Source organism: Caloenas nicobarica, chromosome 3 (genome assembly GCF_036013445.1).
Source record: "Caloenas nicobarica isolate bCalNic1 chromosome 3, bCalNic1.hap1, whole genome shotgun sequence".
In the NCBI taxonomy this organism is placed as follows: domain Eukaryota; kingdom Metazoa; phylum Chordata; class Aves; order Columbiformes; family Columbidae; genus Caloenas; species Caloenas nicobarica.
In genome coordinates, this window is record NC_088247.1 from 30,982,899 (window position 1) to 31,006,717 (window position 23,819).

Sequence of the window (23,819 nt, forward strand, 5' to 3'; positions counted from 1 at the left end):
TTCCACTGGGACAAGAAAATCCTTGCACCCAGATGAAATAAGTCCAGTAATTGGTTCCTTTTTTTTGTTTTCCTTACTATCTATCCTTTTTCTTTCATTACAAATGTTGAATTATAGACATATTTATTTATTAAGATCAGTAACTGTGATTGAATAGATGCTTTGCTTTTGAATGCATCCTTCAGTGCTTCTGGAAATTTTGTATTCTATGACAGGATTAATACTTTCTACATTTGGAATTTACCACAACAAAAAATTGTTGGGTGTTGCTACAAGTTTGAACAGGAAGGCCTAGGCCTACACCAAAAGTGGATTGTGACTGTTTTATGAGACATGTTTATATTCTTTATAACCTTTTCAGATGCAGCAAGATATGTCTTTCTGACACTGACGGAATTTCTTTCCAATGTAGTTACTTTTATCACTTTTATTTAAAATATAATTTAACACAGAAGAGTTTAAAAAAGTGAGGGAAAAGGAACACTGAGGAGCTCAGAAACACATGTTCCTAGTTATAATCTTATGGAAGGTCACTACAATGGATTGACAAAATGATTCTGCCTTACAATCTGTTTAACATTTTCCAGGAGGTCATGTGGAGTTAATAACGGGAGTAGAGATGTCATAGTGTACTTTTTTTGGAAAACCCTTAATCAAGTTCCACATGTCAGGCTTTTCCTTAAGCTGTAGGTCACTTAAGATCTGTGTAAGGCAGTAGGAATAAATGAAGGAGTGTTTTTAATTTATATAAATGGCTGAGGCTTAGTCAGAGAACTCTGTCAGTTATACACAGTAGATTAAGAGATGTCGATCTGAAAAAAAAGAAAAAAAAGCCTTCCCCAAAGAAAATGTATAGAATAAAAGTTGAAATGAATAGAAAAAGAGTTAAGAAGACGCAATGGTAAAGGGAGTGCTGCTAAATAAAGCCACAAGAAAAAGGAGTGTTAGGCAGACATGGTTTCATGTTGTAAGAATTCTGTTCTCTGACCCGCAGTTCTGCATAAAGACATTGGACCTTGCAGAGCAGCTACTATAACAGGAACACTTTCTAGAATTTCACTAAACGATGAAGAGGAGGAGAAGGGACCAAACCCTGAAGGAATGAGCTATTCTACCTTGCCTGGAAACATCATCTCCAAAGTCATCATCCAGCAGCCAACAGGTCTCCACATGCCTATGAGTATGAGTGAACTGGCCAATCAGTGCTTGAAAAAAGACAACAGTGAGTTGCGGAGGACTGTGTATTTATGCACTGATGATAACTTGAGAGGTGCGGATATGGACATAGTCCATCCTCAAGAACGGATGATAGAAAGCGACTATATAGTCATGCCCAGGGGCTCAGTAAATACCCAGCCATCACTGAAAGATGAGAGCAAGATGAATATAGGCATGGATACATTGCCTCATGAAAGGCTGTTGCACTACAAAGTTAATCCAGAGTTCAATATGAATCCCTCTGTAATGGACCAATTTAATATTAATTTAGACCAGCATCTTCCCACCCAAGAACATATGCAGAATCTACCATTTGAGCCCCGCACAGCAGTGAAGAACTTCATTGCCTCAGAGCTGGATGACAATGCAGGATTATCAAGAAGTGAAACTGGATCCACAATATCAATGAGCTCTTTAGAGGTCAGTGGTGCATAAACAAATTTCATGCTCTGTTGTTCTAATTATATGATAAGACAATAAATTGCGTCTTTTGTCGAAGGGGCGAAGCTAATGTTTTAATTCAGTATAAATTATTGTTTGGGCTCATATACTGCTGTTGGTATTTCTCTTATTGTCAGAAATGTTTGTACCTACAAAACATGATTTAAGTTTCAGAGCCAGTCTGTATGAAACTGTACAGTTTCATTCCACACAACTGCAAAGGATTTTGTGACCTACCAGGTAAAGGCCACTGGAAAATACTGTGTTGCTATGAAAAGAAAAACTATTCCTGCAAGATACAAATGATAATCATTGACCCTACCTGCAAGAACATGCAGTTGAAAATATTTACCATTTTACTGCTGACAATCACATCTGTCACAGATATGATAGGTCTGATTCTGCTCTCACTAGTGTAAATCTTGGATTCTTCTATCCAATAGTTCAGCATTCACTGATTTATCTTCTATACAAACTTGCATGTTGTCATGTGTGTGCAGGCGTACAAATCATGTGTGCATTATGTACAGGTGGACTGCATGTGGAGTATCCCAGATTCCCATGAGATTGCAAAAGTGAACTGAAAATCCCTTAAAATTGATTCAGTTCATTGCTACAACCTGTCTGTGAGATGTAAACATTATAAAAGTGAAAGCTATTTACATCACTTCTTAAGACCTAAGTGTGACATTCCTGTTGAGCCTTTACTTATGCAAAGCCACCAGTGATGTGGACTTGATTTCATACTTGGGCCTCCTTAAGAATTGGAAGTGTATTTCACCAGCACTTCAAATGTCAGGAAATGTAGCATTTGGTGGGAAAGAAAAAGGCAAATGAGAAAAATATAGTACATACTCATTCACTGAAAGAAGTTACAGAACGAAAAAAATTCTACTGTATGTGTAAACTTGAAGCCATTAGCTATTACTCTACAATGTTTGGACCCGTCTGTGTAGGGAAGCAATAATTTTACCTGATTTTTCAATTGTTAGACACTGAACTGTAGTCGATATTTCACAAATGTGGGGATACTCATGGATATTTCTTTTTAAATGGAGTTGAAGTTTTATGTGCATATTGACTGGAGAGTTCGGGCAGAAGAATAGAACTGAGTTTCTTTTCAAGAGGTGCCTTTATGAGTTTTGAAAGTGAAATATTTCCCTTTCTGTTTATGTTGTGTGTATACTTATATAAGTTTTTACAAGACATAATTTAACAAAAAATAATAGAAAAATCAAGTGTGGGGCTTTGCAAGTAATCAAATAGGATCACTTTTCGTTCATTGTTGAAGTTAATATGCATAAACTTGGGACAAATTTTCAACAATATTTCTAAAAGACAGCACAAGTGCTTGCCCAACTGGTGCTCAGACAGGCTCTTTCAAAGCAGGTTTGCATCATTAAAGAAGTTACTGCCCTCCGCTCCAACCCAGCCCAGTTAAGATTAGACATATCGGTGGGATATCTAGGGAAGGTTCATAATTTCTTCAGAAAATAGACATACCTGCCACCACACCATCCACTCCACCTGAGGTCTAAATTGCTCTCTGGTGTTGCCTCTTTCTTTCCATTGGTGACAAAGGCCATCTAGGAGACCTAAAAAAAGAAGACTTTAGTTAAGCTGTAAAAATTTGGACAATATTTTTTTTTCATTTTACACAGAGTTCTAAATCCTGAAGCCACCTTGGAAAATGTGCCTGAAAATCTATGAGTATAATGTACTGCTTCTTTAGTGTTCATTTTTTAACTGTATTTGTATCATATTTTAAGTTTACCTGTCAGATGGGATGTAGGTACCAAATCTGAATCACCATTCTGTGTATTATTTTTATGCTCAGAAGAGACTACTAAGCATGTAGTAGAAAACATAGTAAAATATAGTAAAATATGGTAATAAATATTTAGTGTCTTCTAACTTGGTAAACATATCAGGTTTAGAAAGATGTATTTTTGTCCAGAAAGCTGTAAACAGTTACATTATTAAACCTAACCAAACCCAGCATAATTCCATGTATTAGGAAAAAACAGATATTAGGGCAGATCAGAAATGAAAGGAACTCTTCTGGCCTTTGTGTCTGCCTTTGCGGTTCTCAACACTACTTGATTATATAGCATTATTTCATCTTTTGATAAGGATGTGCTGCAATGAATTGAAGAGAAGAACATGAAAAAAATTGTGCATAGAAGAACATCGGAGTCTCAAACAGATCCAGATAAGCAGATCCAGCCAGATAAAGAATGTGATTGTGTTTTATGTATGCGGTGTGTAAGAAGCAAGGGTTGACGTAAAACCCAAAAATGCTATAGTTAGGACTGACTGTCTGGGTTAACTTTTATTGCTGCCATAAAAAAATAAAGGGAGGAAAAGGGAGTTTTTTTCAAAATATTTTTGATGTCCAATAGAATATAATTTTTTAAAATTTCAAGATCTTTCAAAGGACAAGGCTTTGTCAGACATTATAGAGCAGCAAAACCCACAGCAGGATATTCAAGATCATTATGCCCATGTTTTTCGAGACAGAGCATGACTAGACCATCTTTAAAGGAGAAGATCCTGAGCAGTAGGAAGCCTCCTTCTCTCTTGGCTCATACTGCTGCTCCATCCAAAGTCCAACATAAAAGCACATGGATTCATACTCAACACGGGCAGTTTGCCTTTCACTTCTCTGAAGAAATAGATATGTCCCAAGGCAGGCGGTGGAAGCCTCTTTTTATGCCTTCTGCACTGTACAGGGAGTTGGGTTCCTCTACTATTTTCTACTTTATGTTTCCAGGTGCTTTCTCTGGAATTAGCATACTACTATTATTTTTATAATATAATTATACACTAGTTATCAACTACCATTTAAATAAAATGCACTTAGGCAGTTGTGACCTGTGTTAACCAAATTCTTCTTTTTTTTTTTTTAATTTGAGGTCAGTTATTATTAAGAACATAATAATGGGAATAGCTTATGCAGCAGTTAGAAAATTTATCATCTTATCAGAATGCCTTAAGATGTCATGCAATGTATTTTCAGCCAAAATCCAACTCATCTTCTGATTTAAAGAAGTGTAATTATGAACCCACAAACACCACTAGCCATAAAAATACTGCAGGCATAACTGTCTGCAACTGGACACCCAGTGAAATACAACGTATTGACATACATACAATAGTTCTTATTTGTCCACTCATTTTATGGAAGATGCTAGTCTTTGTGGCCATGAAACTGAACAAGCAGAATTAGAGGACACTTTTGAAAAGAGAAATTCTGCATTTTGTCACATAGTAAAATAAAATTATTTCTTTAAAATTTCATTTCCTTCTTACTAGTGAAACACTAGAGTATTGTGTTTCAAGCAACCAGTTTGCAGAAATACATGCATTATCATTCAAAGAATCCAATATGTTTGGAAAATTTAGCTTTTGACTTACATCTTTACCCTTCTAAGTTCATAAAATAAATTATTTTCTGTATTTTGCACGTTCCAAGAGAAGATCAGCCCTTAGAGCAGCATGTGTCTATTCAAATAATTTAAAAGTGTATATAGACATAAACACATAGCCAAATAAACAAAACTATTAAAAGTGAAGGCTGAAATGTCAGGTTTTTTCATGTTGTTTTATTTAGACTTTTTATTCATTAAGATCATATGGATGTTTTGGAACACGACTACAGTATCAGCACAAGAACATATATCATGACTTTTAACTCTGCAGGGAGGATCCATCACCCCTACCATTAGATATCTAAATGTAGGCATTTCCCCTTCTGATATGGAAATAAAGCTTTTCACATTTGGCTCACCTTTTGAGTCAATGGAGACAAATAGGCACTTTTAGGCCCCTTTAAGACTTGTGCTTCAGGATGAAGTAAATCACATGCCCTCAGTGCAAGTGTCTCTCTTCAGGTGCCATAGAGCAAGCCAGAATTAGTTAGTTCAGACAGAAACAGCAAAAATGTCAGTGTCCTAAATTTAGTCAGTTGGATCCTACAGTGTGACACAAATTTCTTGTAGTTTTTATATCTGCATATTTTTTCTCAAGAAAATGTTTAATTGGGAAGAATGAAATGCTTTATTATATATGGAAGAATTTCAGCTTTCAAAAGATAGTCTGAGAATGCCATACTATTTACATACAAGAATTGCCCAAACAAGTATAAATTCAAGGATTTCCAGGTCAGTGATTTTTTATTTTATTTGCTATGTACCCAACAGTACTTATGTAGCCACTGGCAGGCATATTAGTACATCACAGAGTTTCTTAGGAGTAGTAATTGAACATCTGGCTAATCTCCTGCACATCCATTATATGCATGGATTAAAACTGGCTTTGCTACCTTGGCATCAAAGTGGCTTGGAGTGTGCTCCTTCAGTTCAAAGTGTTTTGATTTTAATGAAGAAATCACTCTCGATACACTCTTTTGGAATACTTTTTGTTTTGAAAATGTACTCAGAGTGGTGAGCTCATTAAAATGAAATTACTTTGAAGTAGTGCATTCCCAGCCGCTTAGATGCAAGGAGAGGTTAGGAGGTTTAAATGCAGAGGAAGAAGCTGATCTGTGCAACATATCTCCAGGATAAGTAATTCTTTTTATTGTGCCAAAAAAAATGCAAGAGAGAGTAGATACCTGCTGCCAAGGAGACTTGCGTCGTTACCTTTGTGGAAGAAGAATGACGGGTTCTTTCAAGGGAACTATGGTTAGTGTAGTGTGAGCAGAAATGGAAAAGAGCTGAAAGGAAACAGAGACTTTTAACTGTTATAAGAGGAAGGGTGTGCAAAGACAGGCAATAGAAACATTTATTAAAGGGAATAAAGAGCATCTGCTTTATAAGAACAGAAAGGAAATGACTTCTCAAACCATTTGCCATGTAAAGGACCAGAATTCTTTTTCACGTCTCATGTCTTCTTTATTTTTCTGTCTCATTTTCTGCTATGATATCTTTATGTGGAGAAAGACATAAAGCCATTAGAGGGGAAGTTGATTGTGTGATCAAAATAATCCTTCTGTAGTCATTCATGAGAGCTCTTAATACATTCAAAGAAAGTCAACTCTAGAGCTCATTGGCCAAATAGCTGATGTAGGACTCTGGGAAGAAAAACTGTTATAGCTGGGAAAATAAAGGGATATATTAAAGATAGTGAAGTGCAAAGAATATGTTAAGGCAGAGATAAAGAGGAGAGAAAAGAAAGAAAAGCATGCAGAAAAGAAGTAAAAGAAAGATGGCAGAAATGGAGAGACAGCTTAAAATGAAGGTGTTAGGAAGAATGAAATAAAAGCATCAGGAAAGGAGCAAGGTCTAAAATAAAACAAAAGAAAACAAAACAGAAAAAGTGAGAGAGAACCAGAAAGGAGAGAAGAAATACACGGTTAAAACAGTCAATCTTGTCAATAAAGTACCAGAGCATCAGGCAGAATAAAAGCAAAATGGTGTGAAGTCATTTTGATTTATGAGAAGCAAAAAGAGAGAGAGAACAAAAATAGAGAGACAAAGGAATTTCCTCTTTATCATGTTTCCACATTGCATTTATTTTCAGGCATTCTGTATCTCAGATTTATCTCCCTCCCATTCCTCATTTCATTCTTCAATAAGCTGTGGAGACAGTTCTTGCCAATTTTGTGACTCTTAGCGAAATGAAGTCTAGCCCTATAACAACCCTCTCTGTCTTTCACTTCGGTGAGTAGGTCTCCGATTCCTCTGACTTCAGAAATTGTTGCAGCTGATTTTCAGATTACCATACAGGAGCAGGGGTAGAATCAGGCAGAGCTGATTCTGGAAACTGAAGATGTAAAGAACTGAAATTGTAGTCAGTATTATGAAGTGTAGCACGTATTTCAGACTTTCTATTATAAGCATCTACCTTAACTATGTGTGATCCTTAAGAAACATATTTTCAATTGCTTGTCCATTTGAGAAATGCTTAGTTTCCCCTCAAAGTCTTCAGAAACAAAAACAAATGGTTTTGGTTGGTTGAGTAAATACATCTGCAGGTTACCCTATTAAAGTGGGAGCAGCAAACTGGAATAATTTGCCAGAATAGTTTTAAATTGCGATCTCTGAAGTTATGTTTGTGCTGTGTGTTGATATACTAAATTTGCTAGCATATTTTAAAGACTTAAAATTCCCACATTAAAAAGCTCATCCAACTTTTCACAAAAATTTACTTGCTTTACGTCTAGATCATCTTATGAACTAATAGCCAACATAATCTTCTATTCAGAAACTAAGGGGTTTTTCAGTTATATGCACACAAAAGGCATTTTAAATCAATACTGTCTATCCCCTTTCCACTTTTGTATCTCTGAGGGCCAAAAAAGATTTTCCTTTAATTTTGTTCAGGGAAAAAAAACCTCTCCAGGCTAAGATCTTGTAAGTCAAACCTAATCTCAGGGTGAATTGTAAACTGCTGATAATAAGGCTTTATATTAACGGAAGCATGGTTATAGCCCTCACTATAATATGGTATCTCTGGTTTCAATTATGTTTTGCACAATGCAATATATCTTCAGGAGTATCTCGTGTAATTAATCAGGTAGCGGTGTAACACAGACTAGAATAAGAGGAAAATCAAGCATTTGTCATTTTACAGAGATGGAGAGGGGTTTTATTAGTCATTTAGTAAGAGCAGTTCTTTCCTGGTGTCAACAGGTTAGCGCATGCTGGTGTATGGAAATTATTCTTCAGTATTCGATTTTTGTCCCTCAGTGAGCAGTGTTTAAGTTGCTCTGGAATTACAGAGAGAAGCTATACGTGATTAGCGCAAAGTAAAATTGATTTAAAATAAATTACTACTGCGATCCTCTTTTCTCAGAATTTCACTTTGGTCCTGGCGTGAAAGGTGTGTGCCTTTTTTTTTGCTGTCAAATGGATTTTATCAATTAAGATCAAAGAGCTGTAGAGATCAGAGGTGGAAAAAACCTTGCCAGGTCATCTCTTCTATCAGTCCAAGAATGTTTTCTACAGTGTATTTCTCTAATAGATAAACTAACTTCACTTTCAAGATTAGAGTTTAAAATAAACGTGTTTGTGATAGATTCTTGTTGAGCCCTAGAAAAATCCTCACTGAGATAAACCTGTAGTATGAATTGTTTGTTCATAACTGGTGTGATCTAACAGCAAAATCGTAACAGTTATGACTTTCTGACAATAGAACAGTTAAATATGTTAGTCTGTTAGATATGTCTTTTTACTATTTAAACAGTGGTGGAGTTGCCTAGCTGCAAAACCTAATAATCCAGCTGTGCCAAGAATATTTGCACTATTGTCAAGCAGACTTAAGGCAAAATACAAATGCTCCAATTTTATAAATCACAGTGTCTAGCAAACAACACGTTTCTTCCTAATTTTTCCATGTTTTCACTTAGGATTCTCAGTCAAACCGTTCAATGATATCACATTTATTACTGAACTGTAGCTTAAAAACAGCTTTTTCAAAGCTGCTCCTGTAAACTTCACCTCATTATCTGCTGTACAAGTTTCTTCTTTTGTAATGACTGAGCCTTTACAGTGGTAGATGTGATCTAATTGCACCTTGAAAATAGATCTTCCCTCATTAGAGATACATAGATTTCTTCAGGTGCTGGCTTACTGTGGAACAATTAAGGTCTATGTCAAAGTTATACATGTACCAAGGCCCCCTTAATGTGAATGAGAAATAAGAACTTAGCTACTTTAAAAATTTGGGCATAATGTCCTCATATTTTTCTTACCTCCAAGACCTTCGTTGTTTCCATGTTTTCATGCTGCGTATTTTTGCAGAATTGTTTAATTTATTTTTAAATACTCTATTTTATAAAGTGTGCTACATTAAATCAAGCCTTGCTGATTAAAGATAGCTTCTCCAAAGCTTGTTGTTGTTGTTTGGCTTAATTGTTTTATTGACTGTTCTTTTATACTGCCTCTGAGCTTTTCAGGCATCAGAGTGTGTCAACAGTGCTACAGTGATTTTCTTCATATTATTGTGGATTGAAGCATCAAAATTTTACTGCAAAACCAGACAATATGTCACAAAGTGGTACTATCAAGAGCTCAGAGAATAAACATTTTCTGCTTTCTACGACTGAAAGACTTGTAAAATTATTTCCTCCTGTTGCAAGAAAACAGAAAAACTTACTAAAGCCTGCATGTTTGTTAAACCATATAAAATAAAAGTCTAATGAAGTCAGTAACATTATTCATCTTCACTTAATGGGCTTGATTTGTATTCTGTTGCAGAAACTAGGTGATATTTGAAAAGGTTCATTCACCATGACTTAAAACCCTCCTATCTTACCACAAAAATTAGGGTTAAATAATAACAAGCCTTTTTCTTTTCTTGGGGTACTTTTCCCTTCCTTTAACTCTTCTTGCTGAAGGAGAATGTATCTTTTCTTTCCATTTGCATGTCCTTTCACTCTTTTTTTCCAGCTCTTCCAGTCGCTGTTTCTACATCACTTTAGTCTATTGCAAGTCATTCAATTTCCAGCCTTAAAATAAAAAAAAGATATTTCTATATCTTCTTTATATGTATCTTCTCTGATATAATTTGACTTTATAATTGTTTCTTTCTAGGATCTGTAAAAAATTCTATGCTAAACTACTTGTGATAGCAATCATATTCTGTTGCACTGTATACAAGTGATTACTTCACTAGTAAATCATTCTTGCTTTATATCAGATGCTTTGAATCAGATTTGTCATAAGCATAAAACAAAACCATTGCTTTCTCCATCCAGATTGTCATTGCAAAGAAACAAGCTGAAGCTATGGAAAGTATAGATGGCTTCGGCTTGATTTTGCTATCATTTATTCCATTAAAATCAATGGAGTTGTACCAATGTAAGCTCGATGTAGGAAAGAATAAATTTCTGTATACCTGTACAAATCTAAATCATAAATACGTATAGATAGCTGTGTAGAAAGTATAAATATGAAGATAATTTGCAAATACCACAGAAAGTACAGAAACAGATATATTTTTTACACCAACAGGTTCAATTGCATGCAAAACAACATGCATGTTATACATCCCAGTGAAATGCAGTCTGGTTTATTTCAGATAAAATAATTTGGTACTGGTCTAAAAAACTGTATGCAAAGTCACGCCTTAATCTTAAATTATCAAGATAAAATCTACAATCTCTCACCGAATACCTAATATATATCTAATAGAAAAACAAGAATGTTATTTAGACTCGTTAGTATGATTTAGTGAATAGTCCCCTTGTTAATACAACCTCTTTTTTCTTTCTTTTTTACTGCTTAATAGAGAAGAAAATCACGTTATTCGGACCTTGACTTTGAAGTAAGTTTTACTGAATTATTCCTGATTATTAAAAGTATTTTCCTATAAGTAAATGTGAAGTGTTCATTTTACCAGATTTTAGCCTTCTGACATAGATGTCATAGGGTTGTTCAAGTGGTACTGGAACATGATGAGCAATTCATTAAAACTACTTTGGTGCAACTTGTTTGTAAACTATTCTGAGATCAAACTGTCATGTTGCAATATTAACCATCATGGTTTCAGTTTTTTAATTCTCTGCCTCTTCATTTTCATCTGTTTTTTTTGTTTTGCTGGCTATCTATCTATTGAAAAAGTGTGACACTTCTGTAAGATAGGCCGTATTGTTGCAGAAGGTTACTTTGTTCAAGAGGTTCTCAATCATTTATTCTCTTTCTTCAATACTAATAACTGGCAGATGAGTTTCACATCCGAATAGTGATTATGAATATGTCAAATTTTGAATGATGAAGCACTGAAGTTGTCAAATCTTATGGATCACATGCTATATTAAAAATCAAGTTCATGTAAGGTTGTTCAGGTTGAATATCCACAATTTCAGACTTAGACCCCATTGAATGAGTGTTGCAGAGCAGGGCATGCGTATCCTCCACACTGAGAAGGTTTGTTTGTGCTGGTTAATGATTATTTTGTTCTGTCTCCGTCAGTATGATTAAGGCTGAGTTTTGTTTATTTGAGGGGTTTTTTTTTTTCTCTACTCTCTACCAGAAGCAATTCGGCAGTTAGTTTTCAAGGGGATGCTAATAATTAATGGATTTGAGGTTTTTGCACAGGTTGTCCGTCCATGAATATTAATAGTTTGATATAATTCATTATCTGTGTCTCCAGACAAGTTGAACCATCATATTTGCAAGGAACCTACAGATCTTGGGCTAAACTTTAACATCCAGTGATCAGTATATATCAACTATAACTTTATAAGTCACCCTCTGTGTTTGTGTATACAAACAAAAGCATTTTTTTAAATTATGTTGGCTGTAAGCACAGCACATGTACGTTCAGATTTCAGATTCTAGTACACAGAGAACAAAGAGGCAGAACTAGCCAAATGCATCCATAGCAGTGGTGAGAGAAGCCTCTCAATGAGAGAACAGTTTACTTTGGTGACTTGCGTTTGCTGAAATGCTGACCTTCTGTGTCTGATTGGGGTTTCTTGGTAGTTTAACAGCATGCCTTAATCTCCTGTGTCATTTTCCCCCAGAGAGTGTAGTTACCTTAAGCAGTCATGTAATTTCTCAAGTGATGCACCAGATAAGGATTCACACAATAAGTTTAAGGAAGATAAAATGAAAATATTATCCTAAATATGCTTTAGGATAAATGTATAGAAAGGAAGAAGAAAAACATGAATCAACAGCAAAATTCTGAGGAGGAAGCAATTCTAAAATTAAATGCCATCAATATGAACAGAAGTTTTATAATTATAGGGATATAGAGAATTATGAATTTTACTGTTTTATTGAAAGGTAGGAATATCATGCCATTCATGATGAGAACATTCTCTGTGGCAACAGATACTAAAACATCTATCACTCAGAGGATCATGGTCCAACACCAAATCAGCACCAACAACACTGTACACATTCTGCTCTCAGGAATCAGGCCGCCCATGACATGTTTTCTGTTGACTCACACAGTGTATTTAAGATGCTTACACCTTTTTCTTGTTTTCAGCATTGTTGCTCCATGGCCTAATATTTTTAGAAGTATTATTAAAATGCAGGAATATATATTTTTTTGTAAAAAAGTAAGGATGGGGCCATTGGGGTCACTGACGAAGAAGTGAGAGCAGCAATGATACTGTGCCAGTCGCTGCTGTGTTTTAGAAGCACTGACTCAGACTAACCTCATCTCACCTCCCTGTTTCATGGTTCCTCTGATTAAGCCTGTGGGCTTTCCTGTGTTCTTACACATAGCATGGCTGTCTGTCTGTGGTAAAGCAAAATAAAAAAGCCATAAAATGTTCAAATAGTCACCTACCTTCCTTCACTCAGCAAGGCATACTGATGAAGGGAATTGAGATAGTGTTGCGTGGCCAAAACACTGCTCTTCTGATACTTCAAAGCGGCTTGACTTCAAAATAGAACAGAGTCTGGAGGTGAGGTCAAGCTAGAGTGATTGGCCATATTACTTAAATATTTAACACCTTCTCTGCTCTGTCTGTGACCAGTGACATCTGGCACTCTCTGAGAAACCATCCTTCCACAGTTCTGAGGATAACAAATGTGAAATATGCAGTACAGATAAGATTGTGTCAAGCCCCATCCTTTTAACGCTCTCCCGGCAGTCTCTACACCCACAACCTCTCACGCATGTCTCTCTATATCCATACAAGACAAACCTTCAGGCTATACCTATCTTGCTGAAGACATTTGGGGGAACATTCCCGGGTGCCAAAATGCCAGTTTTAATATGAATGAATTTTTAGAATGATCTTTACTGTTTTAGTCTGGGTTACCCTTGTCTCTCCAAACAGTTCCTGAAATGTCCTCAGGGAACTAATGCAACCTAAGTACCATTCATAATAGACAATTTGGTTGTAGAGTTCTTATTTTGGAGACTAAGAGAATTTCATAGCATTTATGGAGAATATGGAGAACATTCCATGCTAGATGGTGCCAGAGAATGATCTTGGACATGTTTGACATACTACAGTAGAGTCACAGTTTCTATTTTTTTCTTTCTTTAAAAAAAAAAAAAAAAGACTATGCTGGTGGACTGCAATGCAACACTTACTTTAATATGGACATTTGGAAGTAAAACAACAAAATACATGAAAAGCAAACTTTTTTCTAGAGCCACAGCTAAAACTCAAAGCCAGCTGCTATGTCATGTGAACATAGGCAGGCTATGACTGTGCTCGATGCCGTAGAATAGTCTCTGTCCCTGTTATCTCCAATATATGTAGAAATACAGGTGCAGTTTTAAAGGCTTTTGCAATGGACTATAGATAATAAAAGCCTTGTGACTGCTGGGTAGGGTTATGCAAAGCTTATGTCTCCTGTCAAAGGAAAGAGAGAGAGAAAAAAGATGACAGCCAAACTGGCCAGCCCTTACCACAGATCTTAGAGAGGAGTCTCTTAAGAACTGGGCCGCTTGTTTCTTGTTTTCTCTTTGAAAATAGTTCAGCATTACATTCTTAAATTATCCCATTATGTAGCAAAAAGAAGAATGACTGTAACATACTGGGTTTAGTCTGTAGGCAGAAAGTATTACTGCTAAATAATATACTGTCTACTATTAGATTTTGCAAAACACTGACTAATCTATTTGAACATTGAAGTGTGCTAAAATGAACAGCCAACATGGAACAGCTTTACAGCTCTTTTCTTGCGATTACCAAGGATTAGTTCAGACTCATTCATGCAGTCTGGTATCCAAAACATGACCAAAATTCATAGGTCTGCTCACTTTGGATCCTTGCTGCTGCTGGCTGGGGTGACCCCAGATAAGTGCCCTCTAACTGTGGTCATTATGTTCTGCTTTTCCCTAGAGCTGGACAGGTAGCTTTTTCATGAAGGCTCAGTGCTTATACTTAGCTGTCAGATCAAATAAAATTCATTCTAATTATCTTGAACAGAAATACAGATGCTGTGGAAATTCCCAGGAGGACTTTATAATAGGTGTGCACTGACACTTACAAAAATATACAGGAGAGTTAAACAGTATTATTCACATGCATTTTAACATTCAAGATCACAATCACCTTTAATGTCTATGAGAGGGTCTAACTCCTGGATTTCCCCAGCCATCCACCTCGCTCTCCCCTTTCTATGAGGCGTTCATTGCATCTACTTGTAATAACATTTATGTCAAATAATTCAGAAAAGTGCCTATCACCCTGTTTCCCAGGATTCATCTCTGGCTCTTTTTGAGCTCCACCCTTGAGAAAGAGCAAGGATACACAGAACAAGTGTGAATACCAGAATGTCTTCTTCTCTTTCCACAGAGCAGTAGACTCTCACCAGCAATAATGCCAAATTCATCATTTATTGCTGGAGTTGCTTTTTTTCAGAATTTGATTGGCAATAGGTATTCACTATAACAACATTGCAAATTCACACAAAAGTTTAAAATCTTCCTCTTACTGACCTGAAGACATCTCTGAAAGACAAAGGTGAAGAAAATGTGCCTGCAGGGAAAAATCCTTTACCACTCCCAAGTTTGGCAACTGATCGTACCTATAACATCTTGAAATCACAGCATGTTTCCATTGTAGGGCTGGGAAGGCATTCCCCCATCTGTTCTTTTCACTTAGCTATTTCATACAATATTTGAGAGAGCGCATTTTTACCTGTGACAATAGAGAATATCTCAAAGGCAAACTGAATATTATTACTGTCATTCAAAAGATTGACCACAAATCTTCAAATCTTCATAAGAATATTTATGCTTTAGGTAGAGTTCAGCTAAAACCCTGTCATAAATAAAAAAGGTAACTGGGTACAGAGTTATGTTTGAAGTCCTTCCCATCTTAATGGTAGCCATCCACCCCTGAATCCTCTTCTGAGAGTAGATGCTCATCAGATTAAGGCTCAGTCTTTTCAAAACATGCCCTTGATGTTACTTGTGAGTGGGGGTAGAAATGTGGAAGTGGTGTCAGTTCAGTCTGGCCCACTTCAGGGCGTGGAGTACAAGAATTGCAGAGGCTGCCGGCAAGACCAGAAGAAGACGTGTCTGTAGCCTGAGGCCCAACTCAGGCGCTTCTCGAGGGGATGCGGTATTAATGGGCACAACCCCAGCTGCACCTAGAGAAGGCGTGTTTTCGAAGGGCAACACAAGAAGCTCCTTTTCCATCCTGTTCAGGTCTTGATGCTACTAGGATCATCCTAGTATATACTGGTCAAGATCTCCAGCTCCAGCTAAAACTTATGTATTTCTAAGACTGATAAAGCTGTGTTTTCCACATTGCCCATTTAATAGAGAAGACAGATTAAACCCCCACAAATACTTTGTGGGTTATTTTCTTATAAAAGAGAGTTAGTTACCCAACAGAACACATTTTCTACAAAGGAGATAAGATGGTGCTTCCTAACAAAGCATTTATAAGAAGTCTATAAAAGAAGAGTTAGATTTGGAAATTTAAGTTACTGCATCTCCAGTTCAGATCATTCTTTATAAGCAGTGGGGAGGGTCAGGTGTCAGGGGGTAGGAATTATGGAATGGAAGCCAGGAAAACACAAAGCGGCCAAAAGATCCATAGGTACATGTGCATACCAGTCATTCCGCTATTAAGAATAAAATTGAAAGCCTTTTTTCTGGCAGACTTCCCACTGCATGTATTTAATTTCTCCTCCCACCTACTTCTCCTCAGGAATAATGTAATGAACTGAGTAAGACATTTGCATTATTCATATTTGCTATTTAACAAATTCTTGGGTACACGATTCAGAAAAATATCAGAAAGTAACATTCTCTCTAATCCTAGCCTTCTATTAAAAAGTTTCCAACTGGAGATACTTGTTTCACAGTCATATGCTATTTTCTGCTTTTAGAGGCAGTATTTTAACCCACCAAATCTGTTTTATTCCCTTCAGCATGTCTCCTTATTTCAGCCAATAATAGTCTTTGCAGTAGAAGGTTTCTTTTTTAATTCTATGTATATAAAATTTGCTAGATATCCCTGTCTACCATAACAACAATAGCTTCAAAGAATCCCTAGGAAGTGACTTAAGTGAAACTTCCCTCATAAATTCAGATCAGCTATTACTAGTTAAATCATGTTTTGCAAGGAGTTCCTCACCAAAACCTGTAAAATTGTTTCCCTTATTCACCCCACAATTCACATTAAGTTAATAGGTCTTTAATTGCTTGCTGTAGCTCATGTCTCTTTTGTGAATAATGTTGCCAATTTCCTGTTCTCAGAAGCGAAGCAAGTTCTCAACTTACAGTGTAGCTTTATTAAGGATGATACGGTTATTACAGCGTAGCAGTAGAAATGCATGATCAAGACAGCAGCCATATTTCATAAAATTTATAAATACAGAATGCAAGTGAAAGATAACAGTTAAAACTGGGTTTGGTAAAGCATTATTTGGGGGTAAGCTACTGCCACTCCATTTTAAAAGGTACTAACCCAGACATGGCAGAGCGTTACTTGCTGGGAAGGGTCACACTCAGGAACTGGATACGTAAGTTCACAGGGTTTGTCACACACAACGCCGGGGAAAATCAGGCTTGACAATTAGTGCACATGCATAGAGGATGGCATCCTGATCCTGCTCCTTTTCTATCAACATTATTGGCTGCTGCCCTGGCTTTAACTCAAGTTCAAGCAATTACAAAAGCTTAAGAAAGCCCAAGCTGAGCCCATCTGCTGTTGGACTGAGGTGAAGCATCCTCAGCCCCTCCTGTCCCCTCTCCGCCCAGACCACAGAACCGTGAGACTGGTTGAACAGTGAGCAGCCTTCAGCTTTGCTCCAGAGCCCGGTCTGCGTCCCTATCCGAGCGTGAACTTGTTTGGAAACAATGCAGAGGGTAGGCTTGACAATCTGGGCTTGAAAACAGGCTTCACTCTCCATGTAGCTGCCAAGGCAGGTACATGGTCAAGGGTCTCCTCCAACTGTGGGGGCTGGTTGGGGTCCCACCTCTTGCACAGGAGTGCTGTATAATTAGTTTTTGTGGAAGAGTGCCCTGCTCATGGGCTAGATGGAGGGTGGTTTCCAATTGTCCAGTCCATGACATAAGAAAACAAGTAGAATTAAAGAACTGTGCCTACTTGTCTTAAGATTAATTCCGTTTCAACTGCATTTTGTGATGATCTGAATGACAAGAAGATGTCTAATTAAAAGACATAGAGTTTGGAGATTTTCCATTTTGGGCCAAAACTTCCGAGTTCGGTGTTCTCATAAAAATTACTCCGATAGGGACTATTACAAAGTGTTGTTACATTCCTACAGAAATTAAAATATTAACATCCATGCTGAAAACAGGAGTTCTAAAAAAATCTTCCTAATGGGCAAGAATCTTTCTGAGAAACTGCCATTACTTTCAAAATACTTCTAGGCTGACACAAAATCAGTGTCCCTTAATTTCAGCAACTCAATAAATGTGGGGTGAAAACAGTCTCTTGTACACAGGAAAAACATTAAACAGAGCAGAGAGAAAGCTCAGTGCAATTCACTTCCATTGGTTGAGTCTACAGGGAAAAGATGGCCCTGCCAAATTCAATTTACTTTATTATATTGGGGAAAATAATGCTTCTCTTAAAAAAAAAAAAAAGGAAAAAAAAGCCCAGATTCAATTATAAATATAAGCAATTATGTTCCATTTTGCAGAAGGTCATGCATACAAGAAAGAGGCACATGGAATTGTTTCAAGAGCTAAATCAGAAATTTCAGACACTGGACAGATTTCGGGATGTACCAAAATCAGGCAGCATGGTAAGTTTTCCTTCTTAGATATTTAAAATATGATGGACCCTTAACAACAACAATGAAACAAGAGTCCTTTGAACTCACTATACTTCCTGAGATGACCTCACTCTGAGACACCTTTAGATAGCCTCAAAAATTAGAACAAAAGGTATTTTCATTAATCTAACCTATGTCAAGGCTCATTGGGTTTTACAAGTAGACCATAGCTAACTCACTGACATAATTGTAGAGGACAAGTAAGTGAACTGTAGGGAACACGTTTCAAATCTGTATGTGCCTACCAAGTCTAAAGGACTTTATATAGAGAAAGCAGCTTACTAATGTAATTTGGCCAATAGGGTTTTTCCTCTATCTAGGCAAGCAGATATTAAATTAGTTACTACGAACAAGTCCAGTTTGATTCACCTATACATGAGAGGGTCCAGAAATCACACAGGTTCTGCAATGCTGTGTCTTTTCCATAATGGGTTTATAAATATTTACTGGGGTAAAACTGAAAATTAAATCATCCTGAGCTGACTCTGCTATCATCATAATTCAAATTTATACACGTACACTCATACACACATGTATAACACCCTGACTACATCTGATAATGGGAGCAAGGAAATAATTGATTCTGCCTAATTAAAACAGTTAAATTAGTGTGACATATTTGTTAGCAGTAATATTATGATTAGTAATAATTTCATATGTAATCTTATAATGTGAAAATTGTATATTAAATGGAACTGAGCTAGAATCATTGTATTCTATAACTTTTTCAGAAGAGCTGCTTTCAGACATGAAGAAGAGGTATTAAGCAGATATGAGGCCAATGGATTTACATCACTTACATCACCTTAATCCGGCAGAAATTTGGCCCTGATTCTTTGATGAACTTTTAGCTGTGATATGTGTTATTTTGCACCCAGTTCTCTCTCACTCCTCCTTCTGAGATTTGCTGACATGTGAAGTTTGCATTCACCTCCCTGTTTGAGATTTGCTGTCCATGTAAAGCTTGGATTAATTCAAAATCTCAAAGGGAATCTCAGTGGAAGAGTTGTGTTTATTCTGTTTCACATCGGCGCTATGTTTTTGAAAGGTCTGCTAATAAAAGCTGCCTAGAGGAATGCTCTATCTGTAAGAGAGTCAGAGAGTGATCCAGGTACCTAAATATAGGCATCTCAGGCTATTTTAGACAGCCTCAGCTCTACAGCACAGTACAGGCAGTGGTGACACAGGGCTCAAAGGAGATCGGAACCTCTCATGAAAGGTAGCTTGAGATCAGGCAGAAAATCTAAAGGCATCTAAAATGGTGCAAAAATGTCAGGTTTTGGCAACAATGTCCCACCTAAAATATTACAGCAGAAATCATAAATTGGTCTTAGTCCGTAATGTCTTTCACCCTATAAAATTTAGCATTCAAAAAAAAAAAATCATTCAGTAGAAAATAACCAGCTTTCAGCCTGTTATTCCTAATATGCTTGAGCTCCTCAGCCTGTAAAGCAACGTGGCTCTCACAGCATTTTCAATGACTAGGTTTCCACGGTTCTGTCAAGCACCTGCCGCAATTTAAAATCCAGCTGGCAATCTCTGTTTCAAACCACTCCATATTTCAGACAGCAAGCTCTTCTCAATTACCTCTCTTTCTCTTTTCTCACTTTTCCGCACAACCTCTATTAAAAAGATGGCTATTGGTACTGGATCACTCTGCCATTCCTCACATACATTGGTTTTTGTGCAAGAAGGGGCTTCGCTGGCAGCTCAGGTGAGGAGCCTGCCAAAGTGGTGATTGTTCACAGAGGGAGTCGCAGCGGTGCTGAACACCCGCCAGCCTGGCTCCCTGCAAAGCCATTTCCCATCTCTGCCTTCTGTGTCTCATGAGAGCACGTTAGCAGTCAGCCTTATGAAAGGCAAACACGTTATTTCATCCTTGATTTTGATTCTTCTTTTTTTGATCTTCAGGAGAACTCTGCTCCGAGCAAGGCTCCATGGGACAGTTTCAAAACCCCAGGCGACTATCAACACTATACAACGATAAATGTATTAGACACAGACGCAAAAGACGCTTTAGAACTCAGACCAGCAGAATGGGAGAAGTGTCTGAACTTGCCTTTAGATGTGCAAGAAGGTGATTTTCAAACAGAAGTTTAACAAAAATGAAAACAAACTGAACAAAACAAAAACAAAAATAATTTGTTGCACTGACAATAAAGAGACTTTGGGAATCCTGACACTCCTGTCTGAACATTGTGACTACTTTATGTCAGGGTCTTCCTGTGCCAAATGTCAGTGGTTTTTTTCGTACAGTATATTCCCACTAGAGCGGCTAGTGGAGAACCAGGTGTACAATTCTTACCATCGTGTGTTGTAAGTACCCGTGGAATGGATTTGTAAGGTAATCTTTATAGATAAACCTCAAGCAACGATTCATGTTGTAACAGCTTCATTTGGTTTAGTTTTCAAAAAACTTCACCATGAAGCACAATGTATATATTTATGCAGTTTTTAAAGTTTATAACAGTCTGTTTGGCCATTACTACACTTTTTACTTTATAATATAAAAGCAAAGTTTTTGTCATTAAATGAATGTCTGTTGAGCTACATTCTTCATTGCTTTAAATGCAATAAAGTAATAATCTCACTTTTATATGAATAATATATTTCACATCTTTATTATTGCAGTTTTCTCTGGAAAGCTCTGAGTAGCTTTCTCTGCTGCAGCTGTGTATAAAATATTTAAAATGTTGTATGGTGTAAATAAACCTTTGTCTACATATCAGTTTCTTAGTGCATTTTATTCTGTATTTATCTTAAATTTGCGTATTTATAAAGTTTTCTTTAAAAACACACATACTGAATATGTATTTGAAGTTTTAATAGTATGTTGTTCTAACTCCTGCGTATTAGTAGGTTTGTACAGACATTCTGGGGTTTTTTTAGGTGTTCTTTTGTGACAATGTACCATAGGAATTGGACTTGTCAAAATACTACTACAATTGTTCTGTTTTATAAGAAGTTTTGCCTTGTTGCAGAAAAATAGTGGAAAATAAGTCAAGTTCAATGCACAACACCCAAAGAAAATGGTGATTCAGAATAATTAAATCTTGTGTATGGTCTTGTTGTATAACAACAAGAAGGACTTTGAGGATAAAAAATTCTGAAGATTTTAGACAAAAAAAAAAGAGTGTGTTTCATATTATAAATCGAGAACAGCACATGATTTATATTGAAAATACAGTTAAACAATTAGGAATAGAAAGACTAAATCTCCCTTTCTGCGCTTACAACCCAAAGCAGATCCTCAAAATCTCTCCTTATCTACAGCACAGCTGGGGGCAGGGTGGGGGGTGGAGGAAGATATCTCAAGTCTTCATATGCCATATTTCTAGAAAAAAAAGTTTCCAAAACTATTTTAGTTCCTGCTGTATGGAATTAAATATGCTGCAGTCTGCTAGCTGAAGAGTTCTTAAAGAGGAAGAAAACATGACCACCAACCTACTTAGGAGGAAAAAAAGGCCTAGAATCTTATCAGCAAGAACTTAACCCAGAGCATTGGTAGAAGGAGATCGTCATTCATCTGCTGAGAGGAAAGTAGTTAGGACCAACCTTAGGACCAACCTTCAGAAAAGTGTTTCAGTTTGTAAATCCTTTCTCCAGGTCATAATAAGGTACTTAAGACACGAGAAGGAGCCTGACTTTGCTTACTTTGAGTGAGTATCTCATGCAGACTGTAGACTTCTCTAAGCTATTGCTTCAGCACAAATACAAAATAACCAGCTATCGGCCAAATGATATTAAGCCCATTAAATGATTTATTTAGCTAGAAGTTAGATGATGTGGTACTCAATATTGCAATACATCAATCGATCAGAACTGGCCCTTTATCTGCTGATGCAGATGGGGGCAGCTGGCAAGGTTGGCTATGCAGCCTACTAACTTCACACCTCTGAGATCAGATAGCGCACCAAACCCCTCTCTCTCGTTTTAATCAAGTTCTAATCTAAAAGGGGGTTATTTTCCCTTTAGATAAAGATGTAACAGAAACCGCACATTTTTAAGGATTTAATCCACTATGGTAGGCATCTCTCATGCAGAGCATGTTTTACAAAATTTCTGATTTTTGAGACCAAATCAAGAATCTTAGGCCCCTGAATCCGGATATAAGCTTTAGTATCCTTCTTCACTGATCTAAACATAATACGAATCTAGAGCACCTTGGTATTTCAATAACTGTAGTGCAGAGATTATTTGCGTAAGTTTTGTATCACCTAACTGCTGTTCAACAGCAGTCTAGTTACAGGTGCGGAAAGCTTAGGGTTGGCTGCAAACTCACCCAGGAAACGTGATAAATCAGTCTACACTCAATACGCTGCTGACCTAGTTGTGCTGTTATTAATAACCCAGTTGATTCAGGTTTAGCATTAGCCTGGGTATTTATTTACCACACAGCAGTCACAGATGTGCTGCCAGTGTATGAGCAGCAATCTTCAGTGCCTCTTTATTTAGAGCCTGTACTGCCCCGCTCAGAAAGTGCTAGACATTTTTATTTTCCTGTATACTTGATATTTAGAAACATTAAGAACATGCTGAAAACCAGCGTATTTGCCTACCAGTTTGACTCTTTCATATAAAAGCAGGGTTTTTCAAAAGCAAGATGCCACATGTACTTGAAGTTTGCTGCTCAATATCTCCGAAATGGTGCAAGTCGCGCTGAACCCAAGCAGGAGAATACGAACTTGCGTGCACTGGCTTAAATGTTGGTAGACCACTGATGAGGTGTTTGGCATTACATTATATGCAAATAAAAATTGAGTCAGAACTCTACATTATCCTAGGTGCAGAGATGACAAGAGGCTCTGAGTTCGCCTGCCAGGGATGGCTGGTGCCACCCAACCCGGCTGTGCTACCTCACTGGGCCTCCAGTTGCAGTTACAGAAAGATTCCAGCGTCTGAAGACTCATCTAAACAGTGTTGCTGCCGCTGGCAGTAACGTATATTAAGCCAGCTGAGCTCAGCCTAGAGGGTGCCTTGGTCCAATCTAAAATACATATTACCTAGATGTATGTAGAAAAAACAAATAATTTGGGGGGAAAGGCCTCATTTTCTCAGCAGTTTATATACACATTAGTAATCATATAAAACCATACACTATTATTCTATCTCTGTCTTCCTTTTACACACATACATACACGGAGAAAGATTTTTTATAGCAAGTCAATGCTAAACAAAGCATGGCCTGGATATTTCAGCATAGGGAAGTGGTGCATACAGGAAATATAGCTGAGCAGTCATAGGTCACTCAGACAGCAGTTCCAGATATCCACGATTTCACATCCAAGGCTGTGTAAAAGGGGTTGGTGTTGCTGGCATAAAAACTCTAACAAAGTTATTTGCTACATGCACCTTTGCCAATGTGATGTTATTTAACCCAAAGTCATCTGGGGATGTAAACTCTGAAATAGTCATTATGGAACTTCAGCTTATACTCTGCAATATCTCTTGGAAAGAAGGAGGAGGAAAGAGAGAGTA

General features: G+C 37.0%; 1 protein-coding gene across 1 annotated transcript in view; it reads left to right on the forward strand.

Moving 5' to 3' along the window:
- The window catches only part of ADGRB3 (adhesion G protein-coupled receptor B3), a 445,550-nt gene extending 425,109 nt beyond the window's left edge, over nt 1–20,441 (forward strand). The window contains exons 27-30 of the mRNA XM_065630898.1: nt 995–1,638; nt 10,894–10,929; nt 18,207–18,311; nt 20,253–20,441. Coding sequence (XP_065486970.1) covers nt 995–1,638; nt 10,894–10,929; nt 18,207–18,311; nt 20,253–20,441 — 974 coding nt within the window. The remainder of the gene's footprint in view (nt 1–994; nt 1,639–10,893; nt 10,930–18,206; nt 18,312–20,252) is intronic.
- Nucleotides 20,442–23,819: the final 3,378 nt, after the last annotated feature.